The 24,115-nt window shown below is 34.4% G+C and overlaps 1 protein-coding gene across 2 annotated transcripts in view; it reads right to left on the reverse strand.

The window, feature by feature from the left end:
- LOC149805132 (BCL11 transcription factor A-like) overlaps positions 1-24,115 on the reverse strand; it is a 269,645-nt gene that overhangs the window by 130,924 nt on the left and 114,606 nt on the right. For both annotated transcript variants that reach the window (XM_089947754.1, XM_089947764.1), the window contains exon 2: positions 2,230-2,649. In XM_089947754.1, coding sequence (XP_089803880.1) covers positions 2,230-2,649 — 420 coding nt within the window. The remainder of the gene's footprint in view (positions 1-2,229; positions 2,650-24,115) is intronic.

Genomic DNA, 24,115 nt, shown 5'->3' on the forward strand with positions numbered 1-24,115 from the left:
GATGGACTATAATCCTTCTGTAGCAGCTAGAGGATCCCAAACCACAACATACAATTCTGTATGAATATGAGAATCAAATCCCAATTAACTAACTGAAGTACCAACATGAGCATAATTTTTAAAGACATTAAAACAGATTCCAACAGAAAGAATGAAATGACAGTACCATATATACTTGACTGCAAGTCAGATACGACTGCAAATTGCACAAACACAGACCTGCCATAATAATGTGCACGAAGATTCATGACCAATCAATCTAAAGTTTTCCTCTAAATATGCAAATCAGATTCCTAAATCTGTAAAAGCAAATTATGTGGCTTATTTTCAAAAGTATAGATCAGTTGGGATGCTGTTTTAATAATGCACATTACCAAATAGAGATTACCAAATAAAACAAAAAACAAGAAACACTGATTTGCCGTTGTATAATGTACAGACAGAGCAAGGTCCATGTTGTATGTTCTATTGATTACTCCTGACAAAATGAATAGACTGGGATCTGCCAGCACATTAGTTGACATCAGATCTCAGTCTGTGCCATTTGCTGTGCTGCTGAACTTAATTTATAAGTGTGTATATTGATTGTACAATTCTTTTAAAACAACACTATTCTCTAGCGCTGCCTTCCAAAGTACACACTATGTATCTCTGACTTATCAGTAGATTCAACTGCATGAAATCGTTCGTGTCCTGAACTCGAATCTGCATGATGCTCCAAAAACAGTCTGCCTTTTTTTCACCTTGAATAATTTTCCAAGTACACCAAATCATGGTCTTTGTTGCTACATAATCTCACTCCAAATCAATGGTGTTTTAATTTCCACTGATGTCGACTTTATTCATGCGGAGAGGTTTGCATAACCTTTCAACCATAATTGCCTGTCAAACTTACCATAATTCTGTGGATTTCCACAATGAAACATATTTGTCAGGATTAAATACTGTTCCTCTGGGTACAAAAATCTAACTTTTCAATGCAAGAAAGCAATACCTTGATCAAAATTCCAACGATTTCTCTTGTTCTTCTTGTAAAATTGAACATTTTAATACTGTGACAATAAACTGAAATTGCAATGGCCAATTATACAAGTTACAGTCCTACTGGTAACTGAATTCGGAATAATTTTAGGCTCTCCTCCTGAACCTGGTTCTCCATTGTGTCTTAAAACTGCATGTATTTATGTCAGACAGCTCTTAAGTATTTGAATTAGAACTATTCAATGTTGTACTGATGATAATTTATTCACCAGAAAATGTTTAAGTAAACTCTGAATGGCATAAAATTAAAATCAATCTGCTGAACGGAATCAAAGAAAAATCCTATTTCTAAGATTTACATCATTTTCTTCAGGATTTAAAATCATAACCCCATAAATCTACGAAAGAAACTTAGAATTACAGCATAATAGGATTGTTTAAATTCAAAGAGTTTTGTCCTTCCAGGGCAGTGGAATTACATCACAATTACTACTTTGCTAAAGTTATATCCTCCAGTGACGAGATATGGACCAGACATAGATTATCCTTCACCAAAAGATGCTTAACAGTTTGTACTCTTTCTCTCACACAAGAATTTGCTGGAATGTCAAACTAGGATTACATCAAGTTTGAAAGATTTGTGTTTTTGATCCTTTGCCAAGATTAAATGACTGCAAATTTATGTTTGGTCAAAAAATATGTTCTCTTCCCAAAACTCTGAATTACCATCCATACTTGCATAAAACTAAGGTTCAACTTTAAACTGCAGTTATATCTGCCATTGCATAATGTACTGGCAGATCTGGGTTTATGCAAATTGTTGGGAGTAACCAGCAGAACAATACAGATTCTGATCTGCCAGTGCATTATGTAATGGCAAATCATGGTCTATGTTGTTGCCGATGGACCCAATTTATAAGCAAATATATATGATAGGTTTTGTGGACCAGTTTTGATTTAGTTTCAAATGCATTCTGTATCTGGCAAAATTTAAGATCTTTAAAAATTAAGAATCACAATCAATGAACATTTTGACTTGGGTCTTAATTAAAGACACTTTTCAGGTGACTTCTGCAGAAAGACAACAGGTGCAGTCTTCCAGAATCAAATTTCCACCAAACTGAACTTGTTCCTCTCAACAGCAGACCTAAGACATTTTTCAATAATCAGTCATTTAAACTGAAGCAAAGTAAATATGGACATCTGTAGCTTGTGTACAATTAGTGTTCAAGTCATTTTGGAACTTACCTGAATCGGTTGTGTTTGATTCAGCATCAACCACCTTTTTGGGTCTCAGTGGAAGCCGGACTGGTTTCTCCTCCTTCATCTCAGCATCTGCCAATTCTGTTGGACCCTCATCTGCCTCAGTCTTGACTTTAACATCTGTCATCGAATTGTGTGATTCCAAGGTTTGCCGCGGAGACAACTTGAGCAGATTTTCAATGGATCCCTTTCGAGCAATTGGCGCCGATATACTGGTTCGTTTTGAGCCAATGGACAATTCCTTATTAATGGCATTGTCATCATGGTCAAACGTTTCATCTGTTTCCTCTGTGCCATTTTCTTTGTTGCATTTGTTGATTTTATGTTTGATGAATTTAGTGATATCATGGAGAGGAAACCTGGTCTGACAGTCTCCACACACCAACAGGTCATTCTCCTTTTCCACTGTAAGAGGAAAAAGAAACTATTAATATCTTTACATTTCGTAAATATTTTTGCTATACATAACAATATTAATACATTCAATATGTAGTTTCATTGTATATAACAACAGGAAATTACTGCAAATCATTTACTCACAAAGGCATTTGATCTTGTGCTGGTCACATGATTCGATTTGGTTAAAGCACTGGTCTGCTATCCCTACCACTTACTTCACTGGTACCTCATCAGATTGGACAAAGATTACAATTGCACTCTGAACTCCAAAAAAAATCTGCACTGAAGTCAATACCGCATAGTACTATCATTCTCTGCAGGTCATCTTACTTCTGAAAGTCAAGTCCAATATATTTTCACATTTGCTTTCTTTTCAAGTTTGGAAGCTGTGATATACTGTAAATACTTGCTTATAAACTGGGTCAAATTGCAAACAACAAAGATCCTGGCAGATCTGCCATAACATAATAGTGATTGCTCCTAATAAACTACAAAGACCCAGATCTACCAGAATACTGATGGCAGATCTGGGTATGTGCACTTTGATTCATCTTATAAACAAAAACAATTTTTTACCAATATTCTTAAAATTTGATCCAGTTCTATTATTTCTCCAAAACTAGTCATTAATGCAGACATCACCTTCAAAGTACTCAAATGTACTTAGGGTAGTTGATACTGTATTTTATAGTAGGTTACAATAATGTTGTTGGACTTGGGCTTTGGAACAGATTTGTTCAAGTTGAAGGAGTCTGCCATGCAATCAAACTTGATCCTATGATTTTCCTGCATGTTATCTTAACTTGTAGATGGATAACTCTACCACATTTTTTTTTCCTGTGTCTTTTCGAAAATGGATAAACTATTTCTTGGATTTCCACTTTACCACTGAAATCAAATGATCTACTCCAAAGCGGACTTGGGCAAGAAAAATGATCTACTCCAAAGTGGATTTGGGCAAGAAAAATGATCTACTCCAAAGCGGACTCGGGCAAGAAAAATGATCTACTCCAAAGCGGACTCGGGCAAGAAAATGATCTACTCCAAAGCGGACTCAGGCAAGAAACTATAAGGTCAGAATTACAGGTGCATGGTACAAATTGCTGGTATACTTGTTTACCTCTGTATACATATTTCTGGTGGTATGTACCACATTACTTTTACACTGCACAGTAGTTTGATAGTTTCCACCCGTATGGAATGTATGGAAACTCCCATGTAATCTTGTCACAAATTTAATAATATTAACAGCATGTTTTCAATTTTCATGACAAAAATAATTTCAAAAAATAAATTTTTTAACAAAACAGTTGCATTTGTCACAAGTTAATTTAAATGTTACAAAAACAATATTGTAATATTGATCTCTGAATGAAATGTTTCACACATGTCACATATACCAGTGTTGTGGCCAACTGTTTGGAAAACAATGTTATTTTTAGCTGTTTAATAGTGTATGTTAATGAGCTAAGTACATACATTCCTTTTTAAGATTGCAGATCATCCAAAGATTTTCAGGAGAGCGGTTGTTTTCTGTCTGAACTTGACGACATTTCTCAAGTCCACCAAATATTTTCTTGGTTGTTGAATTAGCGTGTTTTATGTTTACATAGCTCTCTCTTTTAAATATCTTGTCTAGATGCCAGCATCCCACTCAAAGTTTCCCTGCCTATTAGATCAGTAGTGTAGCTTGTGAACTGCATGCTTCAGTGTCAGCACTTCTTATTTTTATCAACAAACTCTCTAATGTCAGCAAAGTGTCTTTCAAAGGGTGTCAGCTACAGCGTAAGCTAAATTATCCAACTTTAGTTACAATTTTTTTTAATGAATTGTACAACAATTAACATTAACATAGCAAATGCATCTATTATAAGGTAATGACCATTTAAGTGGGGGGGGGGATGGCTGTCGATTGTCTTCTGAGCTTAGATATTATTTTTTTATCTCAAGATAATTCTTTTTCATCAAAAACTTTAATGGATATAATATGGTATTATTTTGCTATAAATAAGAGCAAGATATTTTGTGTCAGCAACTGACAAACAGAAATGTAAAGATATATGTGTCATGTCCTGGTATTTTCTGAAATATGCAGTATACCACAGTACAAAATGTTTTGAGGTTGCCAGCTCCATACTTGATGGTTCTACGACAGAATTATACTTCTTGAACTCCATTCTCTGTTTAAAAAATGATAATTTAATCAAGTCTAAATATGAATTTATTAGATGAAACTTCCATTTTATGTTTGGGCATTTTAATGTCAGTCAATTTCTGTTTGGGCATTTTAATGTCAGTCAATCTCTATTTGGGCATTTTAATGTCAGCATCTTTTTGGGCATTTTAATGTCAATCTCTATTTGGGAAGTTTAATGTCAGACAATGTTTGTTTGGGCATTTCAATGTCAATCTCTATTTGGTCATTTTAATGTCAATTTCTATTTGGGCATTTTAATGTCAGCCAGTTTCTATTTGGTCATTTTAATGTCAAATCAATTTATGTTTGGGCAATAACTCACTTGCAAATTGACCATAATCAGTTTATTGCTAAGAATTTAGCTTGCCTGCAAACATACCACAATGCCTTTCCTTACCATGAATTATCTTGCTTGCAAACTGACCACAATGCCATTCCCTACCATGAATTATCTTGCTTGCAAATTGACCACAATGCCTTCCACTGCTAAGAATTTAGCTTGCTTACAAACTGACCACAATGTGTTTCATTGCTATGAATTTAGCTTGTTTACAAATTGACCACAATGCCTTCCATTGCTAAGAATTTCGCTTGCTTACAAAATGACCACAATGCCTTTCCTTGCTATGAATTTAACTTGCTTACAAACTGACCACAATGCCTTTCATTGCTATGAATTTAGCTTGCTTACAAACTGACCACAATATCTTTCATTGCTATGAATCTAGCTTGCTTACAAACTGACCACAATGTCTTCGACTGCTATGAACTGGCACATATCTACTGTATTCTTCATCTCAAGAATGATGGGAAAGTAACAGCATCTAACACGGAATTAGGAGTAATGAGTCTGGCTCACATAGGTTATTCATCTTGAATCAGACTGTTTAAGATGGATAATTTCTTTTTGTCCATCTGTTCATGATGGATGATTTCTTGCATCAGACTGTTTAAGATGGATGATTTCTTGTATCAGACGGTTTATGATGGATGATTTCTTGTATCAGACTGTTTATGATGGATGATTTCTTGTATCAGACTGTTTATGATGGATGATTTCTTGTATCAGGCTGTTTATTATGGATGATTTCTTGTATCAGACGGTTTATGATGGATGATTTCTTGTATCAGACGGTTTATGATGGATGATTTCTTGTATCAGACTGTTTATGATGGATGATTTCTTGTATCAGATGGTTTATGATGGATGATTTCTTCTATCAGACTGTTTATGATGGATGATTTCTTATATCAGACTGTTAAGATGAATCATTCTTGTATCAGGCTTAATTATTTATTGCATTAGTCTGTTTAACAATGATCATATCTAACTGTTTAACATGGATGATTTATCACTGTTTTACAGGGATCATTTCTTTATCAGACTGTTTAACATTTCTTGTATCTGACTGTTTATCAAGGATCATTTCTTGTATCTGTTTAACATGGATCATTTCTTGTATCAGACTTTTTATCAAGGATCATTTCTTGTATCAGACTGTTTAACATGGATAATTTCTTGTATCAGACTGATTATCAAGGATCATTTATTATATCACAGTGTTTAACACGGATCATTTATTTTAACATGGTTCATTTCTTATATCACTGTTCAACATGGATTGTTTTTTGAAAGAAAGTCTGAGAAATGATGTCAAATTTAGTATAATGACTGAAGCTTTCATTTCAAATTAATAATATGCACGTAAGTAAACTTTGCTATGATGAACAAAATTTTAGACACAAAACGGCAAAGTGGCACAGCTTAAAGATTTTATAACATAAAAAGTTGATTCATTTGAGTTTCCCCTTTTTCTTCTCTAAGCATTTCAGAACAAGGATGTACATCATGAAATTTCAAAATAAATCAGAATTATACACACTCATAGTGCTTCCTACAACAGGAAAGAAAAGTATTTCTCTGATTCTTAACACATTAACCCCTGGAGGTTTTTGCCATTTTTGCCTGAAAATCGAGTCGGAAACACATTTTGAAAGCTATTTCTGAATAGATCCAAAAACACCAAATCCCCCAGTCAATAACATACTGCCTAGTTGTGTTAGAAACATCATTTTTCATTGGCCATTTGACTCGCGCATGAGCAGAAGGGTAAAAATTGGAGTTCTTTTTTATTTGTATTTATTTTTTTGCTAAACGGAGCCATTTTTTTTTTGTGTGTCAAGACTACTCTTTTATTCCAAATGCTAATTGTATCCTACTTTTTGCAAAGGCTCATCTGTCTGTTTGCAGTTCATACCGGTTTGCCTTAGATCTGAGACCACAAAGTCTAAAATCCGGACACAAAATCGGATTCCAACCATGGGCGAATTTTGGGTAGAAAAAAGTTGGGTCCAAAAAATGAGGTTTTTCTATCTGTATTTTGTAGTGCAACTAGATATTCCAGATTATTTGGTATCATTGTAGAGCTACATCTGTCTACCTTTCTATAATACCACCACTTTAGTGTATCATGCATGACCATGATGCTACAGAGCTCGGCAGTAGGCTACTACCTCCTGCCCTGTTAAGTCATCGCTAGGGGTTAATGTGTTAAAAGACCATCAAATTTAAACACACACTATAATGAAAAGGCACAGATCGTGTAACTCTCACGGCAGGCTGACCACAGACTGTGGCCACAAGAATCGCAGTTGTCAAAATTAATGAACATCTAGTAGCAATCAAAAAAGAAATTGGCAGAGATATCAGAAGAAATGAAAAGTATTTTTCAAAACCCACTCCTCAATTTGCTTTCTTTTGAATTACTAAAGAAATCTGAAGAAAAATATAAACATGCATTTCCAGCCTCAAAACAACAAAACATCTTAAGGAAATTTTTCAAATGTTTTCATTTTTTTATACTCTATACTTGACATAATTAACTAACATAGAAGCTACATAATGAGTTGTTTAACTGATATTAATAAAGAACTGTCTCAAATTAAAATCAAATGTGTACCCAGTTATGAAAATGAAATAACATCTTACATGTGGACTTTACCACATGATCTGTAAATCTGTAACCCAATCTTGTTTCGCAATTCCTTAAAGCACGTTTTAATCCATGGTCTTCTACTAATGAAAGGAAGAACATCTAAAATTTAATTTAATTTTATTTGATTAAAATGGAATATCAATTTGTGTGACGAGAATTTGCTAGAAAGAGTGGTATTAAATTGGCACATTTGGGGAAGAGTTATTTTCTCAATCACTTCCCATCAGCTTCAAAAGATGAATTATTTTCTTTGTTCTTCACTATGATGGACAGTTGAAATGTACGCAATCACATAAATCAGTCATAAGACATAACCAGCTGGAAAACTGAGGGTGGAATTTTTTCAGATACCCAGGTGCACTTAGTCAGCAATTAATATTTTCAATGACAGTTTCTAGGATCAAGTTACATAAACCCTTTTCCTTCTAATGACTAATCTGTATACCAGACTAATCAAGGCATATTTTTTTATACTTTAAGCCCTATACATTTTTGAAACTTCATGAAATGCAATGGCAAATATATGGAAGCATTAACTCATTAGAGTATCATCTCCCCAGCAGTAACAAACAAGAGTCCCTTGAAGAGACTGATGCTCCACTGGGCAAAAAGAATTTCCAGGAATCCAAGACAATACCATTCTTCCTTTTAACCATCGGGATTGTTGAAACCATCTATGATATTCTTAAGCAGACAACATGATTTTCAAATCAGATGCTGTGGTGGAAATGATGCTTGGCAGATTGGCACCAGTTTCAATAAGAACAAACTAGATATCATTAGAAGTCTCTTGGTCAAAATCCCAATATAACCTATGACCCATAGAGCTAAAAACATAAATCTGGATACGAGAACAAGTGGTTGCAAAGAGAAATACAAATACACATAAACAAAACAAAACAAAGAATAAGAACTAAATAAATATGATTCAAATGGTTGTGACTTAACTAATGAAATCTTTGTGTAATCCTAATGAAAATTTGTACTGGCAAAGATGCTTTCACATTTTCTAAAAAATAATGTATCTTTTTAGTGCAGGACGGGTTCTAGATTGAATCTATATGATACTTATAATAGATTACCACATATACTATGAAACCAGTCCAACTGCCAACTGAACAGATCTGGGTTTGTGCAATTTGTTAGGAGTAATCAGTAGAACAAACAGCATAGACCCTGATCTGCAGTCACATTAAGCTATGGCAGATCAGTCCCTTTTTGTTTGCAGTTTGCCTTGATTTATAAGCAAGTATACAAGGTATGCAAATCATGTAAATATACTGCCAAATTAGAGCAAGTTTAACAACATAATAAATAATAAAACGTTCATGGATGTTTCTTTATATGCTCAGCCCAGAGAAAGAGAAAATAGAAAAAGTAAAAATTTATTGAAGAGAAAGTTTGAAAAAAATTGTTTTATAGATGAACCTGAATAGGAATGTTGTACAACAAAATCAAACAGGGAAAGGTACTAATTTTACTTAATTTTCACTCACAAACTTTATGTTCTTTTACAGTGCTACTACAATATGCTTTAGCTGACCGATATTGCAGTTTTTCTGTCATAATTTTGTTCATGTGGTAATGTCAAGTCATACGCAATGCATGCATCAATCAAATAGATTACCAATCCTATTCATAAAGTAAAAATATTTTTTTCTTCTGGTGTACAAAAAATGAATGTAAAGTTTTTTTTGCTTTTCTTCTGTTAGCTTAACTTTACAAAATTCATATTAAGAAACAAGTTCTGTACTAAAAGTTGTAGGACAGACAATTTTAATTTTTATAGATTGATGGTGTATGAAAGGGTATGATAAATTACAAAGAACACATATCTTCATGCACATCAGCAAAATGTGCATAAAGAACTGTGTTCTTTCTACATCTGCATTTCCATGGACATAAATGGGGCAGACTTAGTAGTACATACAAATATTCAAATTCATGGGACTAAACTATTTATCTCTATGATCTATTTGTATGGACAAACCCATATGTGACCAGAGATGACCCCAAGCTGACCTGTCAGTGATCCCTCTAATACTGTCATCCCCCTTTCTCCTCTTAGCCTATGGGGATATTTATATGTTAAATATGGGCTAGCCATTAATTAAGGTAGGTCCACCTGTATGTATCAGCCATATGATTGGCTGTAACAGGTCATCACAATATTATGCTTTACAAATGTAGCAAAAGGCATAGTCCAATATCTGCTCCATGCAAAGCAGGGGCTGGGGTGGGGGTAGGGTAATATTCAGCCAATTCAATTGTTTCAGGTTAACAATGCCTCAGAGCATATTTTTATGGGACCTGCAAAATAAATTCAAAAGAATAGTTTTGTTTTGTTCCAAGTAAATGGAACAAATGAATTTGATATTGTGTAGGATGGCCTTGCCCTTGTGCTGCTGTGTTATTGCATAGCTCTCTTTTTTTTTCTTCTCACACTTCCTGTATATTTACATAAACATCATTGAAAACACTTACACAATTCCAGCCCATATGTGTTATATGGAGTATGAAATGAACATTCCTACTGAACACATTATCAAAAATGGAAGATTACATAAATGAGACTGCTCCAGTGGCCCATAGTTTTAATATACCTCCCCGTTTGTTTGTACCCCCCAACCAATTTAAAAAACGGTAATCTTTAATGTGATAAAAAGTGCACAGAACTTAGTCGATTTATTCATTGATTTATAATTTCTAACCTAACTGTTGATAGAGTGGCCCTAACACCATCAATATCCGTGCGTTTCATGCTTAACAAAAGTTTTCAATATAAGACGGACATGTTCAAGATCCATTTCCAGTTCCTAGACAAGACCATTATCAACAAAGGGGTGTGAATACGACTAAAGCTGTACATGCGTATGTCGTCTGCTTCCAATATTGACAATGTCCACACAAGCAAAGGAAACGAATGACAACAAATTTGCCTTTCAGATGGATTCAATAAGCACTTTTAATTTCCATGTTCATGCGTGCGAAAGGATATAATTCCAAACTGTCAACGTTATGGTAATTTACGGAATTTTCCGGCAGTTATCGAATCGGATGAACTACATCATTATGTTGTCTGATGGAAATAAACTAGCCCATAGTGTATGCAGTAGGTGCTGTGTTAGTATGGAATGTCCGTTAAGCATGAAGTTGCTGTGAATGCCAGTATTAGTGCCATTCTGGTCTCAGTCAGGTTAGAAATTATAAACCAATGATTCAATTGACTTAGTTATGTGCACTTTTTTTCACATTAAACGTTTTTGTTATTGAAATCGGTACGGGGGTACAAACAAATGGGGATATAAAATCAGACTATAGTGTTTAGAGTGTCTGCCTCAGATGCGGGAGATCGTGGGTTCGAACCCCGGCAGAGTCATACCAAAGACTTCTAAAAATGGTACTAACAGCTACGTTGCTTGGTGCTCAGCTTTAAGAGGTTAGTGTAAGGCCTGGTAAGCCTGGTGTCAGAATAATGTGACTGGGTGGGATATCATGCTACATGTCTGCGGCATGATGCCCCAGTGCGAGACATCACTATAAACTGTCAGACTGCAGACATCGTAGCAATATGACTGAAAACTTGCTAAAGCTATGTTAAAAATCCAAATCACACACACCCAAATGGGTTACTGTATATACTGACATGTAAATTTGAGCCAATTATAAATAATACAGACCATGATCTGCAGTGACATAGTGCACTGGCAGATCATGGTTGATGTCATTTGTTCTACTTATTACTCTTAAAAAACTGCATAGACTGATATTTGCCAGTACTTTATGTAATGGCAGATCTGGGTCTATGCAGTTTGCAGTTGATCCAACTTGCATGCCAATATATATTGTATGTAATCAATTATTATCTGCAAATTTTCTTCGTAACCTGATGGTCAGAGTCATTCTTTTTAACATGATCGTTGGATCCATTCTCTTTTGTTAACATGGACACATTTTCCTCTAAAAATTATCATGACGAAAAGAAAAGATGCAACATCCCTTTGTTCCAATTATTTACACATTATAAATTTATAACAAATTGAGATTTGAATTAATATAATATCTGATGGAATTACTTCCTCTCAACTTTACACCATCTAACTGCATCCTAAATGACCAATGACTGACTGTACACTGTTCTTTAAGATCTCCTAAATGACCAATGACTCTGACTGTACTGTTCTTTAAGATCTCCTAAACGACCTATGACTCTGACTGTACAATGTTTTTTTAAGATTTCCTAAACCTTAAGCACCATTTTCTACATCTTTCAACCTAAATATTGCATAAAATTTCTTTAGTTTCTATTTTAAGGAATCAAATAAAACAAAATTCAATTAGCTTTCATGACATTGTCAAAACTTGCCAATATTAATGAGATCAAATAAAGTTATTTTCCATGAAATGTTCATAAATTTTTAATATTTTGAGAAGTTCTTTATCAATTTTGATAAAAATTTAACTATTCATTTTCTTAAACTGTATTCTTTATTTTTATGATATTTATTTTTAAACTTCATTGTCACTTTAAAGTAAATATATTTACTTGGCCTTACATGGGGAAAATATCTGTACAGACAGTATAGACTCATGGGTCTGTCCTTTCGAATCTCTACAGGCCCTGCCCATGAAGTCTTCACTTGTAAACTAATCCCCACCCATGGGTGCTGCAGTAGTTAAACAGTTATCCAACAATAATCAGCCCCCAAAGGGTTATATTGGTATTGATAGGTAGTTTGAGCATCTATTCATAAATAATTTAAATTGTGGTGAGATATGTCTGCAACACACATCAGTACACAAAATGACCACTTCAGATGCTTACCAATATTTCTCACACCTCTTGAGGTTAAGACGTCAAAAGCTCAGAAATTATCATTTACCATACTAAATAATGACCATACATTTAAGTATTCCATTTAAAGTTGCCAAATAGAATAAAAAAATGTTGTTACAGTTCATGAAAACCAATCAGGATATAAACAAATTTTGAAGACAGAAAACTTATCACAAAAATACAACAATAATAATTTTTGACCCAGTAATTGTACTTACTATCTGTAAGAAGTCCTTGAACTCTCAACAGCTCAAGAAACTGCAATAGCCACAGGGAAAACATCAAATCAACACATTATCAGCCTTCCAGATGAAAATCCCAGGTATGCCGTTAAAAAATGTAACAATTCCAAGCTTTGGAACCAGAAACATTTATACAGCTTTGACCTTTGTTGCCAATACATGTATATTCAGCCTCATCCTAGTTTCAAGAACTTGAATAATCCCACTGACACTGATCCAGGTCTATTTTTAAAAAAAAAAAAAAATCTTCTGTTTAACTTTGTAGTCCTTCAAACCCGAATTAATTATGGACAGTCCCTATTTGGTAGATAATGGCAACGTGTGGCAGGCAATGCTGATTATCAAAACAGATCATTAAAAAGTCATTTAGAAGAAAAGTAAATTTCACAAAGACAATTCTTCTCATGATTTCTTTATTGTCACTCATAAATATTTTTTCCTTAACCTTTATTTAGTCAAAAAGGAAATGTAAACAGAATTTAAAGTTGTCACTTGTATTGTTTGTAAACTATAATTTGCAGACACGAAAGTGTTAGAACTCCCCCATGAAACATGAATCCTTACAATCCAAAGCACTCCATGTAAGTAAAATTCACAAGGACTTTCTAAAACTTCTTGTTTTTCAGATAGGTGAAATGTATTATGCTATTCACCAAATTTTGATAAAAATCCACATTGTACTTCTTCAAAAACTCAACTAAACATAAATTTTCATGAAATAATGGTCTACTGATTAAATGAAGTCTTTGAAACAATTCCTAAATGGAATCACTCAGCATGCTTGCCATGCCATACAACTGCCAGTATCATAAGATGTAAAACCAAAAAGCTTTACAATTTCCACATTCATTCAATTAAAGTCATTTCTTTTCAAAAATACTTGTCATCTAAAATTTCCATTTGTCCAATGTCCGCTAAAGATTGGTAACATGTAAGAGTAGTTTCAATAGTTGTTAAGCAGTGAATCAATGTAATGGACAAACTAAGATTTTCACACTCTATCCAAAGAATGCAAGAAGAAATAAATCCATGGGAATTAAGAAATCTGGAGCAGATGAATCCAGTCACAATAAAATAACAAGATATTACATTAGCTCTGATGCATCAAGAATTCATTTCTGGAACCACAAAGTATCGGTAAATATTTCACACAAGTGAAGAGGAACATGCGAATCATGTATATTAAAAAAATGTCTCTAAACTGCAGTACATATATAATAAAAAGTATTTTTTCAAAACAGATAATATTTTTTTAAATGGTTATATTATCAATTGAATTCAATCAGCACCAATGTTTACTCCTCATAGTTCTCCTTAAAATGAAAGAGTTCACACAATATTAAACATAGGTCTTCTCAAAATATAATAATTAACATTAAAAATTTAAACGTTTCCTTAAATTTAAATCCTAGTTCAGCTTGCAGTACTATTGTCTCCACAATGCATATGAAAAAGACACTGGCTGGCATCACCGTCCTCCAACAGTGCCTGGTCAATATGCACTCCGCAACTGCAGATTAGCTTAACTGCATTTTTTTCTACCCTTGTTTCTGGGCTATTTAAGGGCATCCCTGACCAGTACTAGGGCTATTTGATGCTACCAATTGGCCAGAACTGACCATATAAATACAATGTGTCAGCCAGAGGGCTCAAAAAGTCAATAAGTAGCCAGCTCTGACCCTGACCTGAAGTGCCCCCTACTACTGGCTATGGTCCAGTTAAACCTATACTTAGTAAAAGCTAGAATGAGCCCATATCAATGGATCATTTGTTCAAAAGTAGAGAGAAAATTTACCCAGCCATTGTTACTTGCTATATGCATTAATATTCAACTAGACTGTAGGGTCATGATTATTTTTTTTCCCACAGGTTTTTCATATCAGATGACCAGGTGACCAGTAAAATGCCATACAGGCTCCAAGGCTTGCAAAGGTTATTAAGCATGTGAAACATTGTGCCCTTTGTCCCATTGTTAATGAGCTGCAGCATTTCACATGAATTTTTACATTAATAATTTTATTTTGTAAAAATCATATTTTAAGTGACCAATATTTCCATAAAATATGAATTTATAATTATAAATGTATTTTGATTATGATGTCAGACTGCCATAAGATGTTTATCTACAAGCAAAGGTCATCCAGGCATAAGTGTAGTCAATTTTGAAGCTTCACAACTTCACAAATTCTGTCAAACATGAAACTGAATCCTTACAGTTACAAATAAGTTGTTTTAACCATTGTTTACAAATATTGTCGAAGTACACGTGTACAAATATCATGAAGGTACACAAGTACAAATATTGTCAAAGTACACAAAAAAGGCATACATTGTTCCCCCACTTTTCTAAATATAGATGTTCAGGTTTTTTCCAGGATTAAATTAATTTTTTCAAAGTTAACATACGACCAAAACTGAATGGAATTCAAGAACATGTTGGATTATAAAACCTGCATTTTCCGAATCTGAAGATGTTTCTCTTTCAAGACCCTCCAAAACATATATGTCAGGAAATATAATCATGCACAAAACCACAAAAAAGCCACGTGAAACAAATTTGACTATATTCCTATAAATTGGCATTTAAAGCCATTTCAATGTACAGAATACAAATTCTAACTTTACTTTGCTGACTTGCATTGTGTTGCTACATGGAAATAACATAACGAGCATAAATTATTTGTTTCCTTTCAAACCTCTAATTCCAAAGAATTCAAGAGCAATATATGTGCATGTTATACAAAGTAAACATTTTGTATCACAGTATGAAAAAATAAAAATGCAAAGTATAAGAATCTTATCTTGTAACGAAAAAAGTTTAACCCTGAATTTATGTGTGCCAATAAAATCTCAAACAAGACTTTTCAACCAACCTAAACTCCTTAAGACGATTTGGTTAAAAAATTCCATCATTTAAAGACATTTACAAAAGGGTGACTTAAATTTTGACAAAAGACCTTCAAAATTATATATTGTATAAACAAGGACTGAATTTTCTAAAAAATCAGCTTATCTTCTTGTAGTTTAAAAAACCCGTCCCAAAACCTGTATTGATACATGGGCTTTTATCGTTTCTTAATATATAATAAAAGGGACGAAAATTTCCTATTTCACCATTCTATTTAAGATCTGAAACCAATGCTTCAAGCTACATGTCACTGTAATAGATTCGCACCAAAGTTCAGCTCAGAGATTCAAAATTGTTCTAATCTGGGTTTCCTCCAAATATTCCAACCCCATTTTTCACATTTGAACATTTAGGATGGAGTGTGGGTTCAGAGCAATTACATATAAACATATTGGAAACTGCAGCCATCGTAAGATAGCTTACCAGGTGGCCTAGCACATTTAAACTATGTTATATCGACCTATACCTACATGAAATCGATAGAAGAATTATTTATTTTCTCAAAATGGCAAGTATTAAAATCGTTGTCTTTAATCCGCTGACAGACAAGATGAAACTCAGCATAGATGAAACCGGACCCAGTACTCGCCATTTGCATTAATAGTCACATGACTTCACAACTCTCAAACAATGACATTGAAGTCCAATATCAACAACAAACTCTTTTTAATGTCATTGTACAAAATTTCAATTATGTTCAATGAAAGTCTGATACTTTTTGTAAAAACCAAAAAGAATATATAATTCTCAATATATTTATTTCGAGAACAACTGCAAGAAACTTGGCCGTCTGATTCATCAAGCAGAGTAGTTTGGTTCCTTGCTTCGTATGCTCCCTTCATGAGAGCACATGTCAACGTGGTAGTGATACAACAAAACTCTGGAAGTTGGTCTCGAAATAAATATAGAGAATTTTGTGCTCTTTCGTTTTTGTATTTTTATTACAACCAGGCTACGACTTTCATTTCATTTTTTTCTACAACATTTGAAAATGACGGTTGTGAGATTATGTGTGCTCATGTGACTAGTAATCAAAATCGCTAGTACCTGCTCAAATTTCATCAACACATTAGTTTTATCGTCCTTCAGCAGATTGAAGACTTAACAACTTTAATACTAGCAATTTCTGAAAAAATCGAACTGTCTGTGAAACAAAAAGTCTACCAGACAAATCTAATCCATTGAGCGTTTGGATTGTCTCAAGAAATTTATTTATGGCAAGCAGCCAAATGATTCATACTGCAACCTCCTAATATTCTGGTTAGAACTCGATAAATGTAACTCACGATCAGTTCAGTTACGATTCAGTTTGTTTCAGCCGTCAAGTTTTGGAGGAAAATTCTTGGGTTTTTCCTGACTTTCGTCAATATTTGTAAAATTCAAGGTCTTTTCCACGGTCAAGGAAAAAATTGTCATTTCTCCTGACCTTTTCCCCGATTTCCCGGTAGCGTAGGAACCCTGGGCACATCAATAGATTAAGTAATTCCTTTCTGATGTTGTGAATAAGTAACTTGTAGTATTCTGTATCACATGATGTGATTTTAACATAACTTGTGCTTCTTATAAAAAAAAGTTGTTTAAAAAAATTGTTATGCGTATACTTTAGAATTCAACAGGTTAATCGACTAGAGCAAATTAATCTGTGTGTGTCTACATATTAATATACAAAATGTTTATCTACTAGTGTAAATGAATGGACTTTTTGTGCATACAAAAATACAATAGGTAAGTGTAAATTAATGGAATTTTGTGTAAAATAAGTGTAAATTTATCAAACATAAATCATGAAGTAAAATACTCCAATGTAATTTAGTAGGGTCCCCTAAATAAAAAAAGAGCTGTCTCATCTGCAGACAGGGTGCCATGTGGTCTTTTCTGAAGAAAAGATAAAGACAATGCTGTGACAAGGTGCTAACCTCCAGTCTAGGCACTTAAAACCTGGTGATGTAAAACTTGAAAAGTTTCAGTGTTTTTCAACACTGATCACTTTCATTTAGGCATTATGGGATTGCGGACTACAGGAAAGATGTACATCGCCTCCAAAAATGATGAGCAAATCAAGGAACACAAACTACTGACCTCAGAAACTTAGGAATTTAATAACAGAAATGCTCCAATTAGCAAGGGCAATTTTGCAGTTTACAAAAACATGTGTTGACACATTTTTACGTAGATTTGTACTTGCTTTAAATTACAATCAAGACATAGTTCAGATTGACTTTAGTAGACCATCACAACAAAACAAACAGGCAAGGGTGTGGATCTATCATATTAGACTCTCCAGATACAGGCGTCTGCAGAACTGGTCGGCATAGGATTAGGACACCCAATTATACACTGAACTGAAAGATAGCATCCTTAGGATGGCAATCATGTACAGAGTGCTGGTCAAATCTCAATTGAGGGCATCCTCTCATTGAAAGACAGCATCTTTATACACTCTAACGATAAAATCTGCAGAAGTTAATGATTCCAAACTGAGGAACAAAATGAACATGTAGAATGTCAAAAATGTCATTATACAGGACTGGGCAGCCTCAAGAGAAGGCAAGGTGCACTCCTAAAAGGGCAACACTTTTCAAAGGTGTGTAGGCTAAGGACTGTAATGGATTCTTCACTTTCTAAAATGAGGGTCTACAGTAATGTGTACATCATGTTCAAAAGTCATGTCCCTTGAAACCCAAGATTTTTGGTCCCTCCCATTAATGTTTGAGTGTGGAATGTAGGTTTTGGACTTCGAGAAAACCTCTGCAATAAGAATTTTTCTTTCTGTTTAATACTTACATAAATGCAAATATTTTAGTATCATTAATACCAAGTAATTTTCTAGTTCTCAGATCTTCTGAAAGTGTCATGATTTTTTTTATTGCCAAATTCATGATGACTTGAGTTTAAAAGTGCATGAAATTTGTTTCAGATTACATCTTCCAGAAACTCAAATTTGGTATTCCAGAAAAATATACAATTCTTTGTGTCCATCAGTAGTAATACAACATTTGCCAAATGCACGTAGCATTGAAAAGTTATTGTTGAAATTTTAAAAGGTTTTGGGTTGTTTTTTTTCTTCCTGTGAAATTCCATATCTTATAAAGATGTTAGCTGCATGCCAGTTGTTAAAATTATGTGGTTAACTATTGGAGATTATATTTTAATTAATACATAGATGCACAATACTTTGGCTGATGTGATCTAAAGCTCCTTTCTATGTCTTTTCAGTTACTTTTGTTCAGTTCTACTCAGTACCCCAGCTGTTATTTCTCACAAGACCATGGAATCAGTCTAATACATTCATCATATCATAGGGGTGTGTGGGTGGGCTTGTTATTAAATGACAACATCATTGTAAATATTTGTTTAAAAATATGGTAGAGGACACACCAAACTTAACTTTGTGGATGAATATGGGACCATCACTCTATATATATATATATATATATATATATATATATATATATATATATATATATATATATATATATATATATATATAGTTATTAAAATTGAGTGTTCTACAAAAACTATTATGGCTAATTTCTGCTTGCCACAATGAGCTTTTAGGCTTCAGCAATCAAGGATTTATCTGTCGGCACAATATAACCTCACATCCTCAATCAAAAATATGAGTATGAATGAAAATGATATCAACTGAAAGACAATATCAATTAAGTCAATGACCTGATAGCATTCACTTGCAGAAATGGCATCTGTATTAGATGTCTATATCAACCCTGTCACTACACCATGTGTACCTAGATGCACTGATTCCATTATGACACTTACCCCCGTGTATAGATTCCAATATGGCACTTACCTCCAATGTATATATTCCAATATGACACATACCCCCAGTGTATATATTCCAATATGACACATACCCCAGTGTATAGATTCCAATATGACATGTACCCCTGTGTATAGATTCCAATGACATATACCCCAGTGTAAAGATTCCAATATGACATATCCCCAGTGTATAGATTCCAATATGACACACACCCTAGTGTATGGATTCCAATATGACATATACAACAGTGTAAAGATTCCAATATGACACATACCCCAGTGTATAGATTCCAATATGACACCGACCCCAGTTTATCAATTCCAATATGACACCCCCACCCCCCAGTGTATGGATTCCAATGACACATACCCCCAAGTGTATAGATTCCAATATGACACATATCCCCAGTGTATCGATTGCAGTATAACACATACAGTGCGTCAAAAACGTAGACTCTTCCGATCTGACGCACAAAAATAGTCGCCGGTACGTAAACTGACGTACCCGAATGTTACGTTTGACTCATTAACAAAAAACAAAGCTTTGGTCTAAAAATCGTCGCCAGCAGATACTGACGCACCCCAATTAATATGTTTTGTTGATTAAAACAAACGTAAGGTTTGGTCTAACTACTTTAATGGCTAGATTACAATTCTTCCAAACAGGGAAAACATGCGCACATCAGTTTCTTACGGTAATGTACATAGGGTTAAAACAGAGTGTGGAGCCTGAAGCTTACCTTATGTGACCTGTAACTGTCACGTCATTCGTAGCAACAGGATGTTATAACCGTATAATCACCATACCCAAGAAAGAGGTGGAAAATAAGCACGAGATTTTGAACTATTTTATAAGTTACATACAACCCTATTTAGGCTGTAATACAGTATGGACTAATTCCAATGATAAAAACATAGCAAAGCTGACACATCTTCAAAAAAGGGCATTAGGACTAATATCAAACCAGAAAGAAAGCAAGGAAAATTTAGCTGGCAAGTTAAAAATAGTACCTATTAAAGACCGAATATGTTTGAGAAAAGCCAAATTAATGTACAGGATATCCCATAATAGTGCTCCTGAATATTTACAATCACTATTCCAGTACAGGCTACCTGGTAATACTCCCCACCTGCGAACTCTGCTCTGGAATAGTATTCCAGTTGAGATTGGAAATGCCCACTCTATTTCCTTCTTCCAAACCCAATATATCCGTGGCTTTAAAGATGCAGCTAAAATAAATAAATTCCTTTGTACGAGGGACTCGAGATAGATTAGTTCTTAGCTAACTGTGTTACCCTCTTTAAATAAAGTCATTATTATTATTATTAAGTGATTCTCACGAAAAAAACTATTATTTTATGCGCACCTTTGTCACGCAATGAAGCAACAATTTCCATTCGCTCAATTTTATGCCTTGCGTTGTTCCTTTATACTATAATACTGTCAGCTTTCGACTGAAAATGGCATCCAAGGCAAAAAATTAAAAAAGATCCAAAAACAAACGAAATTATCTTTTGGACCGCGTTTTATGACCGACCGATGATAATTGTATAGGTCTCGCAAGGATTTTATAACTAGGAGTCCAGGAGTCCTATTTTGAAAACAGAAACAAGAGTCCCTGCAGCAAAAGTTGCAGTCCACTACCAGAAGCATATTAGGCATACCTGAAGTTGCTAATTTTCCAGATGAGTAGAACCAATGGTTGCCAATGAGTTTAATTTTCTAAATTCTTTACACCACTGACATAAAACTTGTTTGTCCGTTAATGTGAGGGTGAATTGTGTTAGGCCAAGGAAATGTCCTACTCCACGCACTAAGCTAAGCATCACACACAGTGTTCCATGTGAAATATCAGTTCTAGCAACTTCTAGCACACTGCTGAATCTCATTACAACCTTTGCCAATTTGCCCCAAAATACTTGTCCAAATTTGCAAAAAGCAGTTTGTCTAACTCTTAGCATGTCTTGATTTCAAGGTTACGTGCACTGCTTATTTTGCTACACTTGGAAATGAACACAATAATGAAAGGTAAAGTTGTTCATTTGATGTATTCTTACATAGAAGACCATCATTGGGTCTTTCTACTTCTGAATTCAGTCATTGTAAATATCAGTACATTTTCCCACCACTCTGCAGCTAGTCAAGTCTTTGAACTTGCCGCCAAGCTTTTGGGTCATGTTCTTCACATGTACTCTTACAATGACATGTACATCCGGGGGTCTTTCAGCCACTGAATTTTCTCAATGTAAATATCAGAAAAACTAAAATGATCATTTGATAAACACATTTTCCCACTCGGCAGATGGTTGAAGCAGGCTAGTCCTTGAATTTGCCGTCTGGCAAATGTGTGCAAACGGAAGGCCTACTGTACATGTGATTTCTGCATCCTAGGTATATAAAAAAAATTGCGTCCAAATACGCGTGATTAAGCGTTTCCGAGACCTCGGAACTGTATTGTTATCGAACCGGTGGAGCCTTCATCATCCAAAGATGAGCTAACGGTTACTCGTAAGATAAAACGTAGTTTTTGCAGCAATGGCTGAAAACACAGCTGGCAAAGTTTTCAAAAAGAAGTCAAGTCGAGTGACGAATGTGACAGTTAAGACGCCTTTATATTTTGCCATATGTACAGAGGCTAAAAAAACGCCATGACCAAATGTGCAAAAAAACAACAACTTTCAGGACAGTACACTGGCAAGGCATGCTGGGTTGTCAGAACACGAACTGCTGGTTGAAGGTCCACAACACCTGGTAGATTTGAATGCAAGTTACAAAAACATTCTTCCAAACAAGACATAGTAGTGAAAGTGCAATTTAAGTGTGTACAATGGCTGAGTGTAGAAGACATCCCTTGTTTTAAAATACAAATATCTTCTTAATTTAATACACGACTTAGCGGCTGAAGAAATTGATGCCATGGGCATTTTGAAGAATTCTGCCAATCAGTACGACTCTGCTACTACCTGTTCAGAGTTACTGGAGCGTCTATAAAACGCTGTCGAGGACAGTCTTGTACGTGACATGCAAAATTGGTTATTTGTGACAGCAATGGCAGATGAAAGCACTGACATAGCCAACAATAAACGCCTTGTCACATATGCACAGATTTTTAACAAACATATAATGTTCAGGTGCTTCTGGCAAGGGAATTGTCTTATGGCTTTAATCACATTATATAACTAATATTCTGGTTGTGTATTTAAACAATATAATTATATTTTAAAAACTACTGAAAACTGATGATCGACTTGAATAAGACGCGAAGGTGTTTTGGTTTTTTTTTTTTTTTTGCCTTGATGAGTCAAATGACTTGCATGAAGCCATTTGTAGATAAAACACCGCACATACCCCAGTGTATATATTAGAATATGACATAGAACCCAGTGTATAGATTCCAATATGACACATACCCCAATGTACAGATTCCAATATGACACATAACCCAGTGTATAGATTAGAATATGACATATAACCTTGAGTATAGATTCCCAATATGACACATACCCCAATGTACAGATTCCAATATGACACATAACCTAAAGTATAGATTTCCAATATGACACATAACCCAGAGTATAGATTCCCAATATGACACATATCCTGGTACATATCTAATGAACTTCACATTGAGATGCAAGTTCTGTGACCACTATGGTACACATTTGCCACTTTAAATATATGAATAAACAAATACCGTATATACTTGCTTATCAATCAATTCAACCTGCGAACAACAAATAGTCTGATATGCCATAGCAAAATGCACCTGCAGATGAGGGTCTATGGTGTTTGTTCTACTGATTACTCCTAACAAACTGCACTGGCAGATCTGGGTTCATGCAGGTTGCAGTTGGTTTTGTCTTAAAAGCAAGTATAGATGGTACAAGCATTTCATTACCAAACTGAGTTGGGAGCTCTGATTTTAAGCAGATTCCAAAAATGCAAACCTACAATTGTGTCCAATTTCAGGAGTCAATGAATTTCATTAATTTATATAATTACAAAATTATATAATTACCATATCTTCTCTTATTTTGGTTCATTACCAGGAATGTATTTTCATTTTCTTGTTCTAATAAGAATTTACTGACTACTTACTGTAATAAAATAAGGGAGAATTCATATAGCTTTAGCCAACTTTATCAAAATATATTTGGCCGCTAGTAATTTTTTTAAAAAGTATTTTGAACAATTGCTTTGTTTTGTTGGTTTTAATGGCATTTTACATGTCCATTACTGGCCACAGCATACAAAGGAAATGGAAGCCAAATACCTTCCCCATGGACACACCAAGGCAACTGATCAGGGATGGCATGCATGGGTATCAAACCCACAACCCTTGGATTACAAGTCAGACATTCCATCGTCTGGGCTACCATGTCTTCCTGATACAAAACAAAGAGATACACAATGATCTTATTTTTCAAAATGTTGTTTTTCAATTCTCTGAGCTCAAGATGACGACACACTGCTTATACTTAAGAATGTTGCGTTGTAACAACTGTTCT

Source organism: Sinohyriopsis cumingii, chromosome 2 (genome assembly GCF_028554795.1).
Source record: "Sinohyriopsis cumingii isolate HCF-2022 chromosome 2, ASM2855479v2, whole genome shotgun sequence".
NCBI classification, from domain to species: Eukaryota; Metazoa; Mollusca; class Bivalvia; order Unionida; family Unionidae; genus Sinohyriopsis; species Sinohyriopsis cumingii.